The sequence below is a fragment of the Syngnathus scovelli genome, chromosome 17 (genome assembly GCF_024217435.2).
Source record: "Syngnathus scovelli strain Florida chromosome 17, RoL_Ssco_1.2, whole genome shotgun sequence".
Lineage (NCBI taxonomy): Eukaryota > Metazoa > Chordata > Actinopteri > Syngnathiformes > Syngnathidae > Syngnathus > Syngnathus scovelli.
This window is the reverse complement of record NC_090863.1, coordinates 3,851,208-3,868,136: the sequence shown is the minus strand read 5'-3', so window position 1 is coordinate 3,868,136 and position 16,929 is coordinate 3,851,208. Positions and strand designations below refer to the sequence as shown.

Here is a 16,929-nt window from a genome sequence, read left to right as displayed (position 1 = left end):
TGTTAAGACTGTACAAAAACAATTTACAGGGAAAACATTTTATTTGAAAAAAGTTGTCAAATGTTTCCAGCTTGTTTACACATATACAATAAAAAATATATTTTCAAACACTGCTCTAATCATAAGTGCCAATGGGGTAAAAAATATGTTTCTTTCTATACAAAGTATGGAATGTGTAAAAAAAAAAAAAAAAACAATGAAAAGAGAATGGAATGTTGGGTAACTATTCAAACTGCCATCACTCCTGCCTGTTTGTCTACTTAGACACACACATCCCTGCCACCTGTTCTTGTTCTGTTCCCGCTTGCTGCTCACTTGCTTCCCGCCTGTTTTTCTTTTTCTGTTAGCTCTGACCTTCGACCTCTCACCAACTACAAACTTGCCTTGCCCTTGTCTGCACGCTCATCACCCTGCTCCGTGCACCTTCCCTGCTGGAGTTCCAGTTTCCCCTTTTTACCTTTCCCCTAATTAAAAAGTTTATGTTGCACATGGTTGCCCTGCCTCATTTGTGACAAGCTGATGTTAATAAAAACAAAACAATAAAAAATTTAATGAGCGGGTAAAAATGACAGCCCGTTAAAAAAAAAGAAAAAAGAAAAAAGAAAAAAAAGTGTAAAATAATAAATTAAAGGTGAGGAGCGTGTTGAAACGCAGCCTCAAGGTGCGCTCTCTTGCCGGTCCTTGTCTGCGGTGATGGAGCGCACCAGCTCCTCCACCCAGCGCACCTCATGTGCCACCTGCTCGGCCAGCGCCTCATAGCGGTTCTCCAGGCGTCCAAACTTGCGCTTGAGCGCACCGGCGGCCTGCGCGGCTCCCCGGGCGTCTTCCTGGCTCTTTTTGCGTTGCGCTTGCGTGCGTTGCAGCTCCTGGCGGACGGCACCCAGCTGGCCCGAGATGCCTCGGCTCTCCTCCTTGTACCAGCCCTCCTTCTCCTCGTAGATGGACAGCAGCGCCGCCACGTCGTCGCGGCACGAGCGCCGGTTGCGCTCTAGCTGGAGAAGCCCCTGCTCGGCCGCCGCGATCTCCTCCAGGACTTGCGAGAAGCGCTCGAAGTTGACGTAGGTGTTGTTGGGCGGCATGCTGGAGTGGGACTTGATGGTGTACTCCTTCAGACGTGTGGTCTTCAGGCGCCGGCGCTCCGGCTTGTGGTCGCGCTCCTCCTGGCGCACGTTGCGCCGCTTGATCACCTGGATGACAGCAAAGCAGCAATGTCGGTCTTGTAAACTCATACCACAATCTCGTCTCGTATCAGCTGGGACAAAACGCTTTACCGATGATCTGTGATAGTCTTTTTTTTTTTTTTTTTTTTTTTTACAACAGTGAAAGAAGCTGGTAAATCACCTTAATCCATGGATGTTGAAGACTATCGTCAATGGTCATTCGTTTCCTGCAATGACAAGTCAGTCAGAACAAGACAGCAAAAATGTGAAGAAACCAATTGAGCTATAGTCTGCTACTTGGGATCTTTGACCAGCAGGCGTCGTATGAAATCTTTGGCCAACTCGCTGGTGTTACTGAAGTATTCCTCGTCAAAGTCGTAGTTGACCGCTGAGATGTTGGTCAGTGTCTCCTGCTTGGTCTCGCCCAGGAACGGAGAAGCGCCGCTCAAGCTGCAGGGAAACGTCGTGACAATTTTGAGAATGGCCGAGTGAAGCTGTTGACAGCTGTTGTGTGAAACGACACTTACAGGATGTAAGTGATGACGCCGATGCTCCTGCACAGAAAGAACAAAATATCGCTTGAAAATGTCACATGGGGGAAGACTCACAATGTTTAAATAGGCTAATAAAATAACTAGCGTAAACCGGACTACTGCCAAAGTGTCTCACGTTACACGAAGAGCAACGCAGATGTCAAACGTTTGCAGTATGTTGTCGAGCAGGGTCACGGAGCAAAGAAGTTTGTTGTCTTACCACATGTCCGCCTCCAGTCCCAGCGGTTCGTAGTTGACTATTTCTGGAGCTGCAAAGCGCAGAGGAATCAAGTCGTCAATGTGAAACAGATGTGGACTACAAAAAGGCGCTCACTCGGCAAAAAACGGAATCCGTTGTGGAGGTGATGTTGGGCAGCGAAACCCACCTACAAACTCAGGCGTTCCAAAGATGTTCTTGAACTCGTTGCCGGCTTTGATCTGATGGGCGATGCCGAAGTCAATGAGCTTTATCCTGGGATTGGGAACGTTCTTGTCCAGCAGCATGATGTTCTCGGGCTGCAAGGAAACACGACATCAAATATTTCGTGTGATTGTCATACAAATATGAAGAGATGGGTATATGTAATAAAGCACGGGATTGGTTGCTGCCGGTGTACCTAATGAAGCGTCTCATGTCCGTACCTTGAGATCAAAGTGTGCGATGCGCTTGAGGTGCAGGTAGTGCACGCCATCCAGGATCTGCTTGAGGAACTGCGTGGCCTCCTCTTCGCTCAGCGACTCCTTCTCGGCGAGAAAGTCGAAGAGCTCGCCGCCGGACACCAGCTCCAGGATGAGGATGACGTCCGTCTTGTTCTCGAAGATGTCGTGTAACGTGATGATGTTGCTGTGCTGGATCTCGCGCAGGATGTTGACCTCGCGCTCGATCTCCTCGCGGCTCACACCCCGTCGGCTGGATGACAGGCGGCGCTTCTTGATGAACTTGGCGGCATACTCGTTGCCCGAGCTCTTCTCTTTGCACTTGCGCACGATGGCGAACTGACCGCTGAGGAGACGAGGCACAATCAGGAGTATGCGTGAGTGTTTTTTGTGTAATGCCACCACACAAGCGTTTTAGGGCCACCCTCTGGAGATATCTGCTTATGATATACCTGCCCAGCTCCTCTCCCATCTCATAGTGCAGCTCCACATCCTCTTGCCTGAAGCCAGCCATGACGTGTCGGCTGCGCCAAAGCTGCTGGCTCGGCAGCCTTCCTTTTTGCGTGTCAGTGTGCGTTACACTGCAAAGGCATGATTACACACATACAAGAAAAAAGTTGGCTCGAGGTAACTGCATTCAAATTGACATCACATGCTCTTTTGTTTCTTTCCTCCTTATTTGGACAAGTGTTGAAGATGATGTCAGAGAGCCCCCTGCATTCCAGTCCTACTTACATCATCTCCTTGCCAATGACTCAGTTAAAGGGACTACTGTACTAACATTTTAAGTCTTTTCTACTTAGTGATAAGAAACACGGAGATGGAAAACACAGAAAAACAGCTTTGATTTATCACAAGAATGACAGTCAGTCACTCGCAACTTTGTATTGGACATATTGTGACATTAGGATAGGAACGGAAAAACAAAACAAAAAACAGCACGCACGCATGAAGCAAAAATATGATGAAAGATTAAGAAAGAAACAAATGATATTTGGATTACAATCGTCTTTGTGGGGGGAGCATAGGAAAAAAGAATCAGTCGGCACTCGAGACGGTAGTTAGCTTAGCTGACCAGCTAGCTCAACAAGCCGTTGTTGAAACACAGCTTGACGATTGTTGAAAAACGCCTAATAAAGACCGGTTTGCAGTGGGAAAAAAACAAGTCACGTATTTTAGAGGGAGTACTTACGTTTCTGTTGGTTTACTAATGCCGCATTCCGGTCCAAGTAACTGTCCGTTTGAGTAGAACTGTAACGCCAGTGAACGACACCCTCACAGAACTTCCGTTATGATTTGTCAGAATAAAACTTTTGGTTAGGGTAGTCGGAGAGTACAGGCGGCGAATGCCTTCGATAATACAAAAACAAAAAACAAATGAATACTCCCCAGTCAAATAAATGGGATTGTAATTTTTGCGCATGCAAATTTGTGGATGTTCTCTTGTTTATCGTATTTTCCTGAAAAAAAAATAAATACGCCAAGTTCCGGTGCTGCCGTAAACTACTAATGCAGGTAAATACGCCTCCCTCCAGAAGGAAAAACATATGGAATGACGTCATATCGAGGTTTAACTAGCCGCAGTGAGTCAAGAGGAGCACGCGACGCTAAGCTTCAAAATCACAATACACCGATAATAATAGTTTACTATAACATAACAAATAGAAAGATAGAAAGACATATCAAACCATTGGGTTGGCCCAGTGACTTATAATGACAAATGACATTTAGATATATACACGGATGCACATTGGACGTGCTCTATAAATTTTAAGTAGTTATTAGTGCTGCATATTGTAATTTATTTTTTTAAAAACTGCAGTCTTCCGGTAGGAATAGTTTATTCTTTTTTTAAATTTTATGTACGTACCATGGAACATTTCTGGGTGTGACGTCATTGAATGGGCGTGTCTTCAAGCCAGTGGTAGGCTGCTTTTCTGTAGGATGGGGCTCAGAGCAGCAGCATACGAGCCCGGACTCACGATGACGGTCCCCGGCCTCAGAGCGCTAACCTGGGCCGCTCTTTTTGTCATCCACCAGGTGGGTGGGCGATACTTAAATCGACGTTTTTTTCTACCTAAAATCCCCTTCCCCGTGGTGGGCTTTTCCTGTTGAGCCCGGCGACGAACATCTTGCTAACCACAACGTCACCGCATTGATCAAAACAAAACCGAACACTCACTTTTCCCTCTTACTAGCTTGGTCAAATATGTCACTAAATGACAACTTAGTAGCATCATGTAGCTCAACTGTAACAGTGTTAAACTGTGTTTTAAATGGTTGCATGTCGGCACTGGAGTCATTTTGGATGAGAGTGTTTAGAGCTAACTGCTAGCATTCGAGCTAAAACTCGTCACCGCGGTGGAAGCGTGACATTTTACCCCATTAGATTCATACGTGTATTAGATGAATCACACCACAAGACCATTTGGTTTTGAATCTTACTAAAATGTTTCACGTCAACCACGCGTGGGGTGTCTCGGTGTGCCATCACTACCTTTTGTTACCTAGCACTAATGCTAGTAAGATCCAGTCATGCTTGGAACATCAACCTGCTATTGTCAAAGATGAAATGTCTTTAATTGGTCTTGTTTTGACTGTTCCGGTGTATTCGTGTACCTAATGATGTGGCCTGTGAGTGTTCAAGGTTATTTTCCATGAGTCATTTCCACGTAAACGGCCATTTTAGGTGAATAACACCAAAAGTAATTATAAAACAGGACCTTGAGATACGAGTCGAATTAGTCCCTTGAAAACTCTCGCATCTATTTGGATCTCAAAGCACCACTGTTTTGACCCCTGCCCATGGATACAGGTGGCAGCAGAGCACGGCATGGCTCATTTCAGCGATGAAAGCAAAGGGAAGGACTACTGCATCTTCTTTAACTCACAGTGGGCACGTCTGCCTCAGGACCTCAACAAGGCGGTGAGTTCTCAACTAGTACCCAGCTTCCATATATATACACACAGGGAGACCTCCATTTGGTCCCTCCCTTGTATTTGCAGTCGCGTCTCCAGATTTACGACCTCACCTCGTCGGTCCTGTGCTCACCCACCGACGTCCCAGAGGGGGGCTTCCCCAACCGCATCGCCATGGTGATGAGGGGTAACTGCACTTTCTACGAGAAGGTCCGCCTGGCACAGATGAGCGGGGCCAAGGGTCTGCTCATCGTCAGCAAGGACAGACTGGTAAGTTGTAACATTCGGATCGAACGGTTCGCATTGAACGTGGTGGCGCCTGGCAATTTGCTTTGAATTCAGACGCCGCCAGCGGGAAACAAGACTCAGTACGAGGAAATTGACATCCCCGTCGCGTTGCTCAGCTACTCTGACATGCTGGAGATAAGCAAGGTTCTTCCTTTTTGAAATGTATTTCCCCTTTGCTAATGATGCTTGAATGTCACACTTGAGTTGACTGATGGTTTCCACGGTAGACGTTTGCCAAGGGTAGGCAAGTGGCCATGTACGCCCCCAAAGAGCCGGTGCTGGACTACAACATGGTCATCATCTTCCTCATGGCTGTGGGAACTGTCGCAGTCGGTGGCCATTGGGCTGGTAGCAAGGACCGCAAGAAGTAAGCCAGAGGAGGCGGAGGGGCTTCCACTGGTATCTACCTTGTATTCCTTCTTCCGCACCCAGGCGCTACATGAAGCACAAGCGTGACGATGGGGCGGACAAGCAGGACGAGGAGACTCTGGACGTGACGCCCATCATGATCTGCGTGTTTGTGGTCATGTGCTGCAGCATGCTGGTGTTGCTCTACTTCTTCTACGACAGCCTGGGTAACACACACGTGCGCACTTGGAACAAGTCAAGAAGTACATGTGAAGAGTTGTTCTTACACAATCTTCTCCTTGGTTGCAGCAATATGGGTGATAGGCATTTTCTGCCTGGCATCATCCGTGGGCCTCTACAGCTGCTTGTGGCCTTTTGTGCGCCGCATTCCTTTCTGCAAGTGCAGGTGAGACAGTTGACGCCTTACTCCAAATGCCATCAATCTTTGTGGGGCTTTGGAACAGAGGCCCAGCACAAATAAGAACCCGAGATACGCCATTCCCTCTGCCCGACACAGAGTTCCAGAGAACAACCTTCCCTACTTGCACAAGCGTCCTCAAGTACGCGCCCTGCTGCTGTCAACACTGTGCGTGGGCATCAGCATCACCTGGATGGTGTTTCGCAACGAGGACCAGTGAGTGTAAAGATACTGTTATTTGTTGAACAAAAAGTCACTGAGGTTTTTTTTATTTGTGTCTAAGGTGGGCGTGGGTGCTGCAGGACACCCTGGGCATCGCCTTCTGTCTCTACATGCTCAAAACTGTCAGACTGCCCACATTTAAGGTACGAGAACATAAAAATATCTTTAAAGCTATGAACTGAAGTGGTGATATTTCTTCATTTCCTCTACGGCAGGCTTGCACTTTACTACTGACAGTGCTCTTCGTCTACGACGTCTTCTTTGTATTCATCACGCCCTTCTTCACCAAGGTAGCTTCACAGATGCCTCTTCATTCCAAGTTGTGAATTGTCGGTCATTTCATACGGTGCATTCTCTCTGCAGAGCGGTGAGAGTATCATGGTGGAGGTGGCGGCAGGCCCCTCTGACTCAGCCACGCACGAAAAGGTGAGTGGTGTAACGTTACCTAAAAAGTTGGTCCCCAGCTTGATTTTGTCGGGGTGGTCCGCAGCTTCCGATGGTGCTCAAGGTGCCGCGCTTGAACTCCTCCCCCCTCGCCCTGTGCGATCGGCCCTTCTCCCTGCTGGGCTTTGGCGACATCCTGGTGCCAGGTGATTAAATGACAACTACTAAACCTAAGTCTAGACATACAGAAAGGCGCAACTCTTCACAAAAGTGACCCCCAAAATTTAAATAATAAATAAATGAACTGCTATTGGCATTATTCCACCCCCCCCAGGGCTGCTGGTGGTGTACTGCCACCGCTTCGACATTTTGATGCAGTCTTCCAGGATCTACTTTGTGGCCTGTACAATCGGTACGTAACGATGAATCAATGGGCCGTGTTTTGGGTTTACGACGGAGCCGTCCGTCTCTCCTACATTTAGCGTACGGCGTGGGCCTGCTGATCACCTTCGTGGCGCTGGCCATGATGCAGATGGGCCAGCCTGCCTTGCTCTACTTGGTGCCTTGCACTCTGCTCACCAGCCTGGCGGTGGCGCTATGGCGCAGAGAGCTGCCTCAGTTCTGGACCGGCAGCGGATTTGTGGTGAATACCAGTTTGATATGAGTGTGCACCTACGCAATATGCTTTTGACGACAGGAAACAAAAAGATACTTTAAATAGAATAAAGATAACTTTTTTTTATTTGATACATTCCAACTGCTTGTTTATTATTCTATCTGGGGTTGTATCTAGTCTGCTGTTGAGGAACTATTGGATCAATTTCCTAAAACTGGAGGCACATGCTTTTTGTGGGACAGCAATAATATACTGTCAATCAATACCAGAGTCTTGACGTTTAAAATGTGTGACAGCTTCATTAAAGTCACCCTCATTTCATTTTTATCCCTCACAGCCTGCCATAGTTCTTGCGCCCATCAAGTGTACACAAACAGCGGGGACGCAACCCAAAGTGCCGCCAGGCGCTGACTCAGCCAATCAGAGCCAAGACCCCGGTCCGCCTCAGGACGTGCCCCTCGCCGAAAACGAGGAAAAGCTCAACTAAAAGTTTATTTTCCACAGTGTGTTGCACTACATGGACATTAAAAGAGGCACCGCAAGTTGTTTATACCTCACTTTGAAAGGGAAGGATGGATAGAAAGAGGGAATATGTTCCTATCCAGGCCCACCATGCCCAAATGTTTGCTCACGACAGCATTAGCTCACTTGCATCATTGCTGTCCAACAAAAAGCATGGATCTCCACATTTGAACTGTATTCAAAATTGAAACACGAAGAAAACCAAACTGGATGTTTTAACATCAAATGAGGAAATGTGCAGATGCATGCTTTTGGTTGATCAGCTGTGATGACAGTCATGCGTCTCGTGACACAAGCACCAGTTGGTGCAATCGCTGAACCTTTTTTCTTTAATTCCCTGTTCTTTATGCAATATCTATTTTTGGTTTTGTTTTGCATGCTATGATGTGGGTTTCCTACCTAGTATTACAACTAAAAGCTGTAGTGAAGGCTTTATATTAGTGGAGCAAACCTTTGAATAAAAGAATACTTTGGATGCCCACAGGAGCCAAAATTCAAGTTAGGAGAGTCAAGTTAGTTGGTATGAAACATTTGCACATCTCATATGTTACACAATTTTTTTCCTGTGTTTTTAATGTACATAATGTGTCTTGTATATATGATGTGCTCTCCCATGCTGTATAGGTTTTAAGACCAATGTACTCCTTTTAGTTGTGTTCAGTGTCTCTATTGAAGACAACAGAATGAAAAATGACTTTTGCAATTGAGGAAATAAACACTGAACACCTTTTGCGGAAATATCTGTGTTGTGGATTTTATTCTTCCTCTCCTAACATACATTTAGTTAAGTAAATTGTTTTTGAAAAACGGAAAATGAAACAGCATCTACAATTATTGAGTTAGTTTTTCTCGATATATATATATATATATATATATATACATCCTTCCTAAGACAATAAATATCAATAAAACAGTAAAGTCTTAATTATTCCATAGACTATTAGCTAGGGAAATATATTTCAATATTGCAGCATTTATTTATTTTTTAATCAAAAGCTGTGCTTGTTCTGAACTCTGTTTTGCAGTAGCTTCCACATACCATTAAATTAAAAAGGTCATAAAACATAGCATTCATTTGGAATAAAAAAATACACTTGTCAAAAAAAGTGTTTGGCAATCTAAGAACATCAGTACATTATTTTTTTTTCCACTGTGCAAAATGGCTTCTGCCCTTCCCCATCTCACGCAAAAATGTTTTGAGAAAAACATATTTGAGTCCAATACCTTGAAGTAGACATAGTCCTTCCACTCCTTAGTCCATAATAGCATGAATTAAAGGAATATCACCTTCTCCTTTGGCTTCTCCAGCACTTCCTTGGGGAATGGGGGTGGGACTGGGGGCTGGGCCTCCACATGACTTCGAAAATGCATGAAGGACTGCGACGTTTTCACGTCACTTCTGCCTTGTCCAGACGTGTCATCTAAGGAAAATGCAACATTGAAGGAAATGAGATAAGTCACTTCTGATCGATCGATCGATTGATAGGTGGCATCTTGGGCTCACAATGTCAAAAGGTAAACAGGACGGAATTCTAAAAACATCTTGTATTATTTTACCCGAGAGGGAGATGGCTCTCATACTGCCTCCTTCCTTCCCCGTCACTCTGATGGGCACAAGCTGGCTCACGTCGATGGAGGCTGCGAGCACAGAGACGTCAAACATGGAGATAGGAAGACAGATGATACAATAGATAACAGTAATTATGAATAGATGATGGTTGGTAGTGGTCCACCATGAATGCAAAGCAGACGTGTCATGGAGGACGTCGGATGATGATGATTACCTGCGCTGTGGGCCCTCTGGTGCGCCGCCTTCATACGGAAGCCCTTGTCCTTGGCTTTGGTGGCTAGCTTGGTGGGGATTTGCTGCACCACGCCGGCCGCCTTGTGCACCTGGTTGGTGGTGCTGACCAGGTGCACGGGCAGCTCTGGCTTGGCCGCCGGAGGGACGCTCATGCTCTCCTTGCGCGGCGGGACTTTAGGCGGCGTCTCCTTCTTATTGTCGCGGGAGTTGGCCAGTAGGACATGCGGACGTGGGGGGCCTCCGTTCGGGCTGGTGGCGAGGCTGCCCCTGAATGACTGGTAGCTGGACAGACTGACGTACTGGGGGAGGAAACATGTCGCACACATGAACATATATGTATTTGAACTTCTATAGCACGCCACAATTACCTTACTACATGGTTCAAACTCACCACATCATCATAGTTGACGTTCCCTGCGTTCAGAGCCTCCGTGTACTTCTTCAACTTCTCTTCCAGACGTTCTTTCTCCTGATTCAGGCTTTCTTTTTCCCTCTCCACGGCTTTGGTGGTCTCCCTGAGGCGCTCCAGACCCTGCTGGTAATTCTCCCACTGCCTGTCGTACTCCGCCTTCTCCTGGCGGAGCCTCTCCTCACGCCGGAGGCACTCGTCCTCCCGCAGCTTCAGCTGGGTCTCCAGCGCCTCCATGTAGACACTCTGGCGCTCTCGGTCCTTCTCCCAGCGTTGCTGCGCCTCGCGGTGTTGCGCCTGCATCTTGTGCAGGTTGGCCAGGTCCTCCTTGTGCTTCTCCAGATTGCGCTGCTTCTCCTGCTCCAGCAAGGTGCTGCTGGAGAGCCGCGAGGCTCTGCCGCCGTCTGAGCGCAGGATGTGCTGGAGCTCGATCTGACTGTCCTGCTGGGCCACGATGGCCTGGGTGGACGAAGGTTGAAAAATAATCATGTTCACAAACCATTTGTTTCATGGTGGTGGCAAAGCAGTTCACAACTTACTTGTAATGTATACAGCTTCTGGGCTAGCAGTATGACACGGTCATGCACCTGCAAACCAAATGATAGTCATGGGAAATGAGAACTCTAATTAAGAGTCGTAAGTGACCTTTGGTTATTGTACGATATTTTTCCCACATTTCCACCCATCCTTCATAGGGAACATACAGTACGTATACTGAATTAATAAAAAAAAAATCCCAGAGGAAAAAAAATCCAAGCTCCACCAGCGATTGTATGATAAAGTGTCACCTCAGCTTGGAAGTCGCTGGCGGCTGAAGCCCAACTAGGCCCCCATGCGTAGCTGTTGGCCTTCAGGAGACAGCAAAAAGAAGGTTTCAGATGATGTGCCAGACGACGGGCCTAAGCTTTACGTTGACGTCACTCACAGGCTGCTCCCGGCTCTCGGAGTAGAACTGAGCGTCGTCGGCTTCAAAGCTGCCGCCGCTGAGCCTGTCGACCGCATCCCCATCGGAAGACGTGTGATCTGATCAACACAACGAAGGGAACATCTTATCGTGAGGGACCATGCCTGAATTTAATGCAGTGGTTACAGTTTGACAGGGTTTTTTTCCCCCGACTGCTACAACAATTGGGCTTATCTGGGAAACTATGATAATTAGATTCATCATTCCAGTGTGTCCAACGGATCTTACTTGCAGATGGGTTCATGTCGGCCGGCCCCGAGGCCTCGGCCCTCCCGTGTAACCTCCACGATATTACGTGATCGCCCACCTGGATGTTATTGGGGTATTTTCTTGTGCTAAAGAGTAGGTTTTGAAGACTTTCCACTGTGGAAAGGCGTCCAATGAAGAACATAGAAAAAAGAGGAACCTCGTCAGCATCAGCACAAGTCAAAAGACATAGACATGTGAATTTTTTTTCCTACCTTCATTGAGGGCTCCTTTGAGCAATGTTTCGCCCTGCTGGAGATCAGTGGGGTCTCCTCGCAGCAATAGCCTTCTTGCGGGGCTCTCTTGGCCGGTCATGTCTTGATACATGACGCTGAAAATGTGCAACTTCTCGGACAGGCCCAGCTCGATGTGCTCATCTCTGGCCTTTAAACGCTCTGCCCATTAAAAAAAAAAAAAAAACTAGCATTATTAATATGAATAAGTACGGAAACACACAGAACGTCTCGACTCTTACCTCGATATTCTTGCAGTCTACTCTTCAGTTCCTGGAAGTCTTTGTCCTCCTCCGCGTAACTGGACCGCAATAACAGTCGCCATTTTGAAATGGACGAAGCCATTTCAAGAGCAAAGCAGCACGTAGACCCAGGAAGCTTTCTCACCGATTTATGGCATCTCGTATGCGGCCCATCCAGGCAACGCGCTCCTCCTTGGAGCCGGTGTGCAGCTCGTACATCTCGTACACCTCCTGCGGTGTGGAGACGAACGCGCAGATGAGGAACATGGCCTTATCCTCATGGGCCACCTCCCTCAGAATCAGGTTTTGAAGGCTGATCACCGGCGGTTTATTGTCCTGCGTGATAAAACACGTGTCTGTGTGTTTTTTGTTTTTTTTTTAATCTTAATTAACCTGAGATGACCCCCCTGACAAGTCACTCACTACAGCAGCAAAAACAAACTTCTGATCTTTATCTTGTAAGAGCAGGAGCACATCTGACAGCAGCACAGCATGTATCTCTGAGGAAGATCAAAGAAGAGTCAGTCCACACCCTTTGTCAAGAATAAGAAATGTACCTTTCTGTCTGCCAGAAGACTTCCAGGTGACAGGGCCTTCGTGCAGCAGAGTCCGGTTGCCCTGGATCAGATCCTCCCGGCGGATGAGCTGGCCGTCTTTCAGCCGCCCCACCGACTTGGGCTCCAGTCGAAAGTAGATCTCACGGAGGCGGGAGGCCTGCTCGTAGTGCCTGACACTGTCGTTCACTCGGGAGATGGTATCCTTGATGCCCGCCAGGCCTTGGAGCAGAGACTCGTGCTCGTCTGTGTCGACTGAAAGGCGTACCGTATATTAGGGGGGCGGGGTTTGTGGAGAGTATGTACAATAAATTGCAAATGAGAGAATAGTTCCACTTATTGTTTACCTTCAGTATTCTGTATGAGTCGCTCCACCAGGACGGGGTACTTTGTGATGCGTTGCGTCACCAGTAGGAAACACTCAGGGATACCCAACCTTCTCACCAGGGCCAGCTGACCAATTTTCTGGTGGAAGACACGCACATGAAATGTAAGTGAAAAACTCTAAGCACCCCCCATTTAAAACTCTCAATTGTTTTCCATCATCTTCAGCAGTAAACTGATCCATCTGTGGCTCCCAGTCCGGATAGGTCGGAAAATGAACGCGGCTCCCTCTCAGGTTTCAGCTCTGGGCCAAGAGTTAGTGTCTCGCTGACCTTCATGAGGTTTTGAAACTTCTTGTTGCTTTGTAGCTGCTCCTTGTAAAAGCTGACAGCTTCGGTGTGACGGCTACAGAAAAGGCCGTACCACTCCTTCATTTTTTTACCCACCGAGCCAGAAAACTAAGGTAAAAAAAAAAAAAAAAAAAAAAAAAAGCAACATTGTTCAGAAGCACAAACATTTCTTCACTCAGTTTTAAAAAAAGGCAACCCGTTCTCCAGCATCTGCCCTACCTGTGAGATGAGTATGTCTCCCAGCTGCGTGATCTGGTAGCCGTTGGGACTGCCCCGCTCTTGACACTGACTTTGGCGCACCTTGAGGCTGTCCAGGAAGTGCTGGTGCAGCGTGAGCAGGGCGTCCAAGCCGGGGAACAGCGTGTCCACTTTGTCGTCGTTCAGCAGCAGGGACTGGCGCAGCTCGTGCATGTAGACGTGCCGGAGGATCTTCAACGTGCGCACATGGTGCATCTCTGTCTGCATCAGCTCTAGGAAATTGCAAAAAAAATAAATTGCAGTCACTGCTTCTGAAGCAGCACATCCATGTGTAGCTAGTGCGCACCATAGATGACATCCTGTCTTTTGATGGCCTCTCGGTCCAGAGTTTGCATGTAGTCTGGGTTGGCTGCCGCGCTCCATGATTCTGCTTCCAGGTTCTGACTGTCACACTCCAGCCCGCCTCGCAGCACAGAGTAATGGCCATCTGGAGGAGAAACATTGACATTAAAACAAACATTGACACATTTCTTTCTGCCAGAAGACAGGAAAAAAAGCCACTTTGTGCCAGAGAAGAGCTGACCTTCCAGATTGATGGGCTCAGCCAGGGAAATGGCATCCTCGACGACAACCCTCCCCCGGATGCCCTCCACCTCATCCATCCGTGCCGGGTCGGATCTATTTGTGGTTGTGGCAAAACAGTTAGAGTGGAAACATTGCTCAATACCAAAGGATATCTTCTTGCTAATCACACACAACCTAGCTTAGTGTTTGCCCCAAATGAAGCGGTGTTTGTTTCTTCAGCCGTTTTGTGTGGGATGTGAAATGTGAGTCAAGTATAAGGAGAAACCAGTTGATCAGAGTCATTGCCGCCGGCACACCTGAAGTTTCTTGCAGCGTCCTTGTATGAGGGTGAACCGGGCTGAGCTTTGTCTTGAGTGGGGCTGACTGTCATGCCTGGAGCCAGGAGGGAACCAGGGATGCCATCTGGTACACTGAGTACAAAGACAAAAAGAAAACAACTTGAATTTTGTACATGGGTCTTCCGTGGAGCTTTTCACGAGTCCTGTTATGATACACGTGTCAACCCAACTTACGAGACCAACAGTGTTGGGGGCAGTTTTTTTTTTTTTTTTTTTAGCTTTCCAGAGAGCGCAACTGAGTTTGTTTGGAGACACCTAAAATAGATTCTTTGCACAAGAAAAGTGGGTTTCATGAGACCCCCCCCGCCCATTAATGGGTACATGTTGAGTTATTTTGAGGGAACAATAAATTAACACCGTTACAGTCGACAAGCTGTAAACTGCCTACTTGACATTGTAGCATTCTCATTTCCTCGGTGTTGTTTAGCAACGCGGTTCAAAACGGGCTCAGAGGTTAACAAGTTATCTCAGAGCCGGTCGGCCATCTGCCTACAGCCGTGGCTTGAACCAAAAGGGACAACAGAAGAGAAGGGTTGAATGATTAAGAGTGTTGATAGTGTGTTGACACAGCAGCTCCCTGCAAAAGAGAGACAAGAAGGGAGCCTTCGAATCCAAACAACACGGCAGCGCAAAATCAGCGAAGCCTGCCAGGAGCTCAGGTCGGACCAGCTCCCCGACAAACACTGCAAGTGCACTGTGGGAAACGTCGTCACGGCTCAGATGTGACGGCGGCAGTTAGCTTTCATCTGCTCATACCTGCCGAATGTGCAACATGCAGATCTTAATATCATCATGACCAGCACACAAAAACAAAAACAAGCCACTGCCGGCTGACATTCACGTGATGTGGAAGATGCCCCGCTTTCAGCAGGGTAGAACATCATAGCATTAGGAGCTATGAAGAGCCCTGACATTTTTATTTGGAAGGGGTTGGAGGTGAATGTCTCAAAAGTTGCAGGTCAAAGCAGCTTGTTCGCTCAATTTTTTCTTTCAATTAGGCTACCAAAAATCTGAACATTAAAATTGACCCCCAAGCCTTCCTCCTAGGGTCGAAGCCACACCTCAATAGACTGGGTGGAAGTCAGCGTGAAATACGGGGTCATTCCCACACATCACAACACAAGGAACTCGACCAGCAAGTCTGCCAGGTGGCCTGCTGCACAGCCAGTGCACACAGTAAACACTGCACCATCCTCCGCACAACTCAACATTGTCTACGCAGTGCACAACATATACGCTAAACTCAAATCAACATACACGCCTACGCACACCAACTACTTACTACAGTTTTATTTGTCACATAAGATGCAGTTTTCTTGTGAACTATAAAAAGCTTTTTAGCTATGGGTGCCTGGCAAGGGGAGTCAAATAATCAATATTCCATGTGCTTGCCAGCAAAGATTCAGAGGATATATAAAGTCAACATACCTCCTGTTCAAAGGCCAGTATGTTCAAGATAAGTCACAGCAATACCTTTTCCAACATCTATAACTAACCTCAAGGCACTTTAAACTTCATAGTTCGATATTTTGCCTAATTTGAAATACTTTGTTTTAGTCCAAAACTTTTTCCTCAGTTATCACACATTTTCTTATATTTTTGACTTTGCCACTTATATTTCTCTTTGCAAAATTACATATTTTTCTCATAATATTGAGGTGTTTTTTCAAATAGTCGTGCCATTATGCATATACATAGTATATATATACACACACATATATTATATATATATATATATATATATATATATATATATATATATATATATATATATAGTGTGTGTATTTTTGCCACTTGTGCTGCCAGCCTACCGCACTATTTTGTCTCAATCTCGCTTTTAAAGTATCAATCCGCGCGCAACATGACAGATGAAACAGGCACCAGAAAAGTACATTAATCAAGTAAAACTGGTCTTCAGTCACCATCACACTGTCGACCATTAAAGTTGTGAATTAACAAATACGAGAAATAAACAAGAAAAATGCAGTAAGACAGCAGGGTGTCGCTTGAAATCAAGTTTCGGGCGAGGACACAAACAGGTGCAGTGTGACTGCGGTCGGCAGGTGACTCGGCTACCTGTATGTTACCGTGTTGACTTGTTAGCCATTCACCCTAATTCAAATTCCTTAAAAGTTACCCTTCAAAAGCACCCCCCCCCCCCCCAAGAATAGGAGGTCAGTTATGTCATTTGTAATCAAATTAAAGTTTCCAAGCACGTCAAGTTAGCTAGTTTAGCTTATGCTGCGCAATAATTGCTCCCCGCCTCCAAAAAACAAAAAGCACAATATGTTGTCCGCGCTAAAAACGTCAGTCTTACCTGTGGGTACACGTACGGGCGAAGGTTTTATAATGTTAATTTTCGAGACAGACAATGCGGTTGCGTTTCCTCAGCTTGACGATGACAGCAACGGAGAACTCTAATGAGGATTCCCGAGGAACAAGTGGAGAGGGAGAGAAGAGGGAGGCGGTAAACACGACGGAACAGCCTCCTGTGGACGAGTCGACCGTTCCACTTCCGTTCAAAGCGCACAATTTTTAAACGCACAAATAAATTCTAAAACATTGAGCAATAAAATGAATATATAGATTGAAATTGGAATATAACACCGTACCAA

The 16,929-nt window shown here is 46.7% G+C and overlaps 3 protein-coding genes across 3 annotated transcripts; 1 reads left to right on the top strand and 2 right to left on the bottom strand.

The window, feature by feature from the left end:
* Positions 1-22: 22 nt before the first annotated feature.
* Positions 23-3,701, bottom strand: dapk3 (death-associated protein kinase 3). Its single transcript, XM_049746494.1, has 9 exons — positions 3,543-3,701; positions 2,803-2,931; positions 2,336-2,696; positions 2,080-2,209; positions 1,914-1,962; positions 1,688-1,714; positions 1,458-1,610; positions 1,342-1,387; positions 23-1,187 (listed from the first exon to the last, which is right to left on the bottom strand). Exons 2-9 carry the CDS (start codon positions 2,862-2,864, stop codon positions 657-659), a joined length of 1,359 nt encoding a protein of 452 aa, XP_049602451.1. The 5' UTR covers positions 2,865-2,931; positions 3,543-3,701; the 3' UTR covers positions 23-656.
* Positions 3,702-4,235: 534 nt separating this feature from the next.
* Positions 4,236-8,805, top strand: sppl2 (signal peptide peptidase-like 2). The gene is made up of 15 exons (XM_049746479.1): positions 4,236-4,390; positions 5,166-5,276; positions 5,357-5,539; positions 5,612-5,701; positions 5,785-5,924; positions 5,990-6,132; positions 6,215-6,311; positions 6,423-6,539; positions 6,607-6,688; positions 6,761-6,835; positions 6,909-6,971; positions 7,036-7,135; positions 7,264-7,341; positions 7,412-7,572; positions 7,883-8,805. The coding sequence occupies exons 1-15, from the start codon at positions 4,295-4,297 to the stop codon at positions 8,030-8,032; spliced, it is 1,686 nt and encodes a 561-aa protein (XP_049602436.1). The 5' UTR covers positions 4,236-4,294; the 3' UTR covers positions 8,033-8,805.
* A 215-nt stretch (positions 8,806-9,020) lies between these two features.
* arhgef18a (rho/rac guanine nucleotide exchange factor (GEF) 18a) lies at positions 9,021-16,802 on the bottom strand. Its single transcript, XM_049746461.2, has 20 exons — positions 16,632-16,802; positions 14,273-14,386; positions 13,975-14,069; positions 13,738-13,878; positions 13,413-13,663; positions 13,176-13,301; positions 12,867-12,984; positions 12,523-12,774; positions 12,389-12,465; positions 12,111-12,301; positions 11,966-12,024; positions 11,706-11,885; positions 11,473-11,607; positions 11,206-11,303; positions 11,069-11,128; positions 10,820-10,867; positions 10,263-10,739; positions 9,852-10,170; positions 9,625-9,705; positions 9,021-9,488 (listed from the first exon to the last, which is right to left on the bottom strand). Exons 2-20 carry the CDS (start codon positions 14,344-14,346, stop codon positions 9,340-9,342), a joined length of 2,931 nt encoding a protein of 976 aa, XP_049602418.1. The 5' UTR covers positions 14,347-14,386; positions 16,632-16,802; the 3' UTR covers positions 9,021-9,339.
* Positions 16,803-16,929: the final 127 nt, after the last annotated feature.